General features: G+C 37.8%; 1 protein-coding gene across 1 annotated transcript; it reads left to right on the top strand.

Moving 5' to 3' along the window:
* Positions 1–2,821: 2,821 nt before the first annotated feature.
* Positions 2,822–7,008, top strand: LOC104627425 (ovalbumin-like; the record flags this gene model as incomplete). Its single annotated transcript, XM_010295671.1, has 5 exons — positions 2,822–2,860; positions 4,547–4,731; positions 5,362–5,412; positions 6,052–6,180; positions 6,864–7,008. Coding segments are annotated over exons 2-5 (493 nt in total), but the record flags the coding sequence as incomplete, so codon positions are not given.
* Between the last annotated feature and the right edge of the window lie 148 nt (positions 7,009–7,156).

The raw sequence follows: 7,156 nt of genomic DNA on the forward strand, positions 1-7,156 counted from the left end.
CTCTCTGTAAGGCCTCTTTACCCTCGAGGGACTCCACAGTTCCTCCCAGTTTCGTACTGCTGGGATATGCTCACTTCGGCATGTTCTCTTCAGCCTTTTCATCTTCAGCTTTGAAGGACTCCTGATAACCATTATTTTGTGGACATCAAGGAAAAGCAAGGTGTGATACACTCCCTGTGACTCTCAGGATCCAGGCACACCTGCCAGTATTTTATTATATGCCAGATATTCTTCTGGCCACCTAGCACTAGAAAGCACTTCTGCCTCTGCTGATACATGTGGTACCACCTCACTTCCTGAGCTACACAAATGAAGAGGGGACCCACTCTGCCAGTGGAAACAAAAAAGGGAATGTTTTTCATTAAACAAACAAAAAAATTACTTGTTTAAGTGTTCAGTGCCTTGGCTCACTGGCCAAACTGTTGGGTGACAAACACCCTGTTGTTATTCACCACTCTTAAGACAGGTTATGGTGAAGTGTCTATAAAAGCATTTATTCATAACATATGAATAAATGAGGCAACACACTGAACAATATTCATAAAAATGTAAGAAATCAAAAAAAGAAAAAAAAAAAAAAGCTTAATTATATATGCCAGGGTTACTTTGGAAACACCTTGCCCTTACCGACCTGACCTGATGTCTGCTCAAAGTGGCTGACAGTTTTGTCCACAAGGGGATACCTCGCCCCTTTTCTGTAGTGGAGACTCTCATAAGCCAGAAATTGTTCAGGATCCTCCATCTGACAATACAGCCAAGGACAGAGCTTCTCCCAGAGAGTTTCCATTTAAAAAGCACCCTATTCTCCTAGTCTCACAAGGCTTGCTCACCCTTACAGCTGCTCTCCCTTTGAATGCAGGGGAGGGTGAGCTAGGAATTGTACTAGCTGAGCTGCTCCATCCCCTGGCTGTATCCATGTGACATCTTCTCAGACTGGGCCTCTAGAAAGATTGAAAGTTTTCTACTAAAACTGCCTCCTTAGTGCCTCCCTCTCAAGGAGGTCTTCGACCATGCTTCTCAGCTATGGTAGCACTGTCTTAATGTTTTAAAGTATCTGGAAGCATTGCTTTGTGGCTGGATTTTTTCTCCAGCACCTGGCTGGCTGCTAAAGAGTTCCTTGCCTCAGTGAGAGGCAAAACTGTCCTCCTTTTCCTTGTTATTTCACCAGGATGTTTCAGTGTGGCAGGATCACCTGGTCTACATTGATCTATACATTAACAGATACAAAGATCTAAGTTGAATACATGTACACAACTTGTTACTGGTATTTGATTGACGAGATGGTGGAGATTTTTGATTAACAATGCACCTGGGAGACTCATTCCCCATTCCTCTTCTCCATCAACATACTAATACGTATTTTATAGGTAGGGATAATGTTCTCCAAGAAGTACTTCTATCATCAGAAAAAGCAGACAAGCTTTTCAGGCTTTCTTAAAGGCTGAAGCAGAAGCAGTAGACCTGACTTAGAAAAAAGTGGGAAGAATTATTCTGTGCCTAAGTCTACATATGTATCTGTCAGACTGTCTGTGGGAAAACAAAAAAAACCAAACCAAAACACTTGGCTGATACTTGTGGAGTAGAGATCTAACAAAAAAGAACACTTCCACTACAATATTGTCTTGCTTAAGTCCTCAGATTGCCTTGGTGACAACAACTCAGCAAGGAGAATGTACATTTCTATGGCATGTTTATTTTCACAAAAGGAAGCAGACTGAGGCAAAGAAAACCGTACTGTCTAAACTTTTGACAGCAGTACAGGAGCCTACCTCTTCTCCTTAACAGAGATCACCGTCATCTCCATGTATGTTCGAAAGAATTATGTCATACTGACTTTGGGATTTCTGCCCCCCCTGCCCCCTCCCCCCCTAAAATCACATAGTGCTTTACAGAGGTCAGAATGGTTTCTTTACTGTTTGTCCATTCTATTATTTCATTACAGAACAATAGCTTTTATAACTGAAATATATTTTCTATTGTATATTATGATTGTCCCACAGACCATGAACACCCCTTTAGCTGGATTTCACAGTTCCTCTGCCATCTGCCAGGCCATTAAGTTACCCATGGAAGATCTGAGAGATACACTGCAAGTGCATACCACAAACACATTTGGAACTGACTACTTTTTACTTTGTCTGGGGCTATGTTTTTCTATTACTCCCTGAGAATAAAATAGTTTGCTATAAAACCTTCACACCCATCAAAAGATCTTTTTTAAATATCCCAACTTTTCAAAGAAAATGTGCCTACTTTTGACTTTCATCTCAATTCGTTTTCTCACATGCGCCTTTCTTTATTTCCCCAGTTTTGTTGGTAGAATAATAGGCCAAGTCCTGTTCTCACATCTTCCATCTAGCATGGCTCAGCTGCATTTTGTACTTTTGAAACATATCAATTGAAAGAGAGTTCTGGCCTTTTACTACAGCCATAATAAAAAATTGACTAATCATTGACAGATTGAGTAATAACAGCTAATTATGTTTTCCATCACTAAGGTTTTCACATTTTTTGTTTTTATTAACATCCCAGTATCTAGTTGCAAATGAGGCTTAAAGGAACAGGAGCATTATTTCAAAGTCTTTTCTTCTAAGCCAACAGTCCTGATGTACTGGTGGAAAACACTTTGCTATACAGAATAAAAAACCTAATATTTGCTCCCCTTCAATCAAAACCGGACCCATTGAAACTAAAATCTGACCTAATCCAAATACATTATTTTTATGGTGTCAAAGGTCAAACTTCTGAAGGGCAGCAATGGGTGGGTCACAATTCAGACTGTATAAATTCCCAAGGGCTCAGCCAGTCTGTCTACATACAGCTGGAAAGCTGTATTGCCTTTGGTGCTGAAGCTCGAAAGGTAAGCATTTCTCTAGGAAAATTTACCTTCTCACTATATTATTTCTTGCTGTTGCCTAAACTTAAAAAGAGAGCAATTATTGTGTTGTGTTTGGTATCTTTAAGGAGAGAATATTTACATGACGTTCTCTACAAATCTTCTCACCTGTGTGTATGTGTTCTACACTGTTCTGTTATGTGTAAAACCTAAGTATTTGTTTTCAGGAGACTTTTAAAAAGTTTATTCTTTGTGCTTAAAATATTACTTTGTGCTTAAAATATGATTTCATTTCTGAGCAACTTATCCTCTCATTCAGTACCTCTTAAGCTTGCTTTTGGCAGCCAAGGAGTAAGTTTGCTGATTGAACCTCTGGTTCAACAGAGTACACTGAGAGCAAAACTGTAGCATTCACTGAATTTGCTAGGTTTATTTTAGTGTGAAATTTCTCTAACAGTTGCATCCCTGGAAAATACAGCTTTGAACACTACACAAGATAAAAACTGTGTGTGGGTGTACAGACATATTTTTACAATAATTTATAAATATGAACTTGTATACAGAAAGGAATGTGAGAGAAATGTGTGCGAGCGTATGTATATATTCACAAGCGTGATGACTAAAAACCTTGGTGGGGTTTAATACTTCAAAGACAAACTTGAGATCCCAGCATTAAGCACCTACATAAGGGGCTGCATTTTGAAAGACAACAAAGTTCCACAATTTCTCTAGATCACAGAAAGGAAACTAGATTCATGCTGACCTCAAAAGTTGTGCTTTATATAAGCATAGTGGTTACACAGCACTCACACTGTCCAGCACTTTATAGCAGCCTCAGACAGAAACAAATATAAAGCTTTTACTGGTCTATGCCACAAAAAAATACCCATTTAACAGTGCTGTATTGTGATAGACATTGCTGTTTTATCATGTCTGCATTTCTATTCTATCTGAATGTCACTAACAAAATTTAATTTCTCAGAAAGGTTTTAGCGTAGTATATAAAAGTATATTTAAGCAAAGCAAACTGTATCTGAAAGCACAAGAGGGTAGAATATGAATTTTGTGCATCAGTCTCTCTCCTAGACTAGGTGACCTTAAGACAAATTATATTGCCTATCCATGCTTCCATTACCAAAGCAAGGGTAAAGATACAAGCCTTTGAAGATCTACTGACAGTAACTGCTGTACAGCAAATAGGTATTTTACTGCACTTATTTTTAGAAAATAGTCAGCCAGCCTCTGCTTTTACTTATATCTGTCCAAACTTAGAGCAAGTCTACTAAAATTTGCACTTCAAATTTACAGCTTTGCAAGTATTTCAAAGATAGATCATATTTTCTTGTTTTCATTAAAGGTACTACAAAGTACCAAGGAATTTCAGCCTTCACTGAATGAAAATAAGTACAGGCAATTGTTGTTTGACTGCTTTGAAAGGGTAAACAGAAATCACATACAGATTTAAGACCTCTGAGGAAATTTACTGCCAAAAAAGGCAACTGAATACAAATGCAGAAAGAAATAGATTTATGAATACAGAGTTTCTAACATACATGAGATGAGCATAGCAATAAGCACGTTACCACAGAATGACTTCAAAACTAATTGTTTATATTTCATTGCCTAAAAACTACTATTAAAGCGCATTGTGCTGTGTTTGTACAGTATTCCATCATTACATTGTCATTGTACTTCTGCTGTTTGCTCTAGACAATACTGGTTTCACAATGGGCTCCATTGGTGCAGCAAGCACGGAATTTTCTTTTGATGTATTCAAGGAGCTGAAAGTCCAGCATGTCAACGAAAACATATTCTTCTCCCCCCTGAGCATCATTTCAGCTCTGTCCATGGTCTACCTAGGTGCAAGAGAAAACACCAGAGCCCAGATAGATAAGGTAAGGCTACAGTTAAGGATTTAAACCTTCCTACTGCTCAACAGAGCCACAACACTTAATTATATGATAATGTCCCTTGCATAGCTCAGAGGCTAAAAAATCTGCATTCAGAGTTATTAAAGGCTGTGGCCATCTCAAACGCTCATAGTATTAAAGAAATGCAAGAAACCTTCAAACTGCATTTAAATGTTAATTTTATCATTGTTAGCAGTAGGATTCCCAAAGAGAATGACACATTCCAGCGGTTCTTTGTTTAGAGTAAGGAAAGTAGATAAAATCTCCAGGAAAAGAGCCAAAACATGCCTCCAGACTGCAAAATGTTTTACATGAGTTTCCTATAGCTCTCACTTTTTTCATAGAGAGTGGCTGGCTTGTCACATGGAAGAAAGTTAGTATTATTAATAGCACACACTGGAGCTGATTTCAAGATGTTCAATAGAAAGAGAGATCATCTAAGTAGGCAACAGTAGGCACAGCTATTCACAGATGGTACAGGTGGATTGCACCTTTTGAGTCATCCAGCTTCTCAGTTAGCCAACAGGTTTACTTCAAACGTCATGTGTTAATCTCAGTTGCATAATTTTTTTTTGTCACACCTGCTACTTCAACTACTGTTATTTTCAATTACAGGTTGTTCGCTTTGATAAAATCACAGGATTTGGAGAGAGTATTGAATCTCAGGTACCGAACTAACTTCACCTCCTTCTCTATGTCCCTTTCTCCTGGGAGAAAAATGTAGTAGATAAAGCAGTCTCTCAGCAGTTCCAACCCCTCTCCGATGAGTGGCTAGGGCTCTGCATCCAGCAGTTGGGAGAACACTTGGTTCATAAGAATAGAGAGAGAAGGGAGGTAACAGAGGATTCAGAACAAGCATAAGATGAAACCCAGCACCATAATATAAGGCAAATAGGGAAAATTAGGAATATCTGTATGCTTAGGCAAGGTATTTGAATGTTACTAGTTAAATGGGACTGGTTGGGAATGGAGGAATGCCCACCTGATCTGCTGGAGCTACATTACTATAGCGGGTAATTAAGAGTCCCCCTAAGAAAGGCAAGAGGAAATTACAGTAGAAAAATAGCACAGAATTGTATATTTTTTAGTAGAAAACTTTTTAGTAGAAAATTTCTACTATTTTTTAGTAGAAAATTACTACATTGATGTAGTTATAGCAACAAGACATACAGGATAAACAACAGTTTTGTAAGCAGAAGTTTCTGACCTATTCTACTCTTCTCATATAGTATGAAAAACCTACTAAGTACTAAAACTAGAATAACATCATCTATGTTTTTATTTGTATTCATGCCAACGATTCAGTGCAGCACATCTGTAACTGTCCACGCTTCACTTAAAGACATGTTCACCCAAATCACCAAACCAAGTGACAATTATTCACTCGGCTTTGCCAGTAGACTTTATGCTGATGAGATGTACCCAATCCTACCGGTAAGTTGCTCTAAGATCTGATCTGAGTGTATTTCTATGTCAAAGCTGTACCATTCTGTAATACAAAAGCACTGTCAGAAGTCTAGATTCTGCTAAAGAAATTTTCTTCCACATAGAAGACAGGATTCACAACTTCTATCACAGGCCTAGCCCTCTACAGTCTTGAGAAAAAATATGCCTAGCCAAAAAAATGTTTGTACAAAGCACAGTCATGATCCAATAATGTCAAGGTATAATTAATAAAGGTAACTTTTGTTGGAAATAATTAACTCCCAACTGTTTTCTCAACTTGTAAAACAAGCCTGAAAAATAACTTCAGGTTCTCAAAAATATTCCAGGTTTTCCCATTGAAAGGAACATTTAATTTGAAATTGAAGGAAAATACCATTGCAATATAAAAAGTTAAAAAGTGGTCAAAATGAAAAAAACCCCATATTTCAACTGAAATGAATACTATTTTTGGATCAAACTCAGTTCTGGAAAATATTTTTTTTAAAAGTGAGCATATACTCTTGCTTGAAGCAATGAATGTCAAATCTTAAGATGCTTATGAACTAGAAACATGGCTTACTGATTAGCCTTAATAAGCAGATTATTCATATCTGTTAATTTCAGACTTGCATTTCACATTTGCAAAATGCTTTGGCATTCTGATCTGAAAACTGCATGCTCTTCCTTTGCAGGAATACTTACAATGTGTGAAGGAACTGTATAAAGGAGGCTTGGAAACTATCAGCTTTCAAACAGCTGCAGAACAAGCCAGAGAGCTCATCAATTCCTGGGTTGAAAGTCAGACAAATGGTAAGAGCAAGCCAAGTATCAGCATAGGTATTTTCTCTTCCGCCACCATGTCTGCAGAGCATATGGGAACACTTAAGTCAGGAGGCAAAAAAAACAAAACCTCTCCCTCTGTCCTTTCTCCTGGATAATAGATTGGTTCCCAGATATGGAACTATCATTTAATGATTTTTTTTTT

This window comes from Phaethon lepturus, unplaced genomic scaffold, assembly GCF_000687285.1.
Source record: "Phaethon lepturus isolate BGI_N335 unplaced genomic scaffold, ASM68728v1 C14051270, whole genome shotgun sequence".
NCBI lineage: Eukaryota > Metazoa > Chordata > Aves > Phaethontiformes > Phaethontidae > Phaethon > Phaethon lepturus.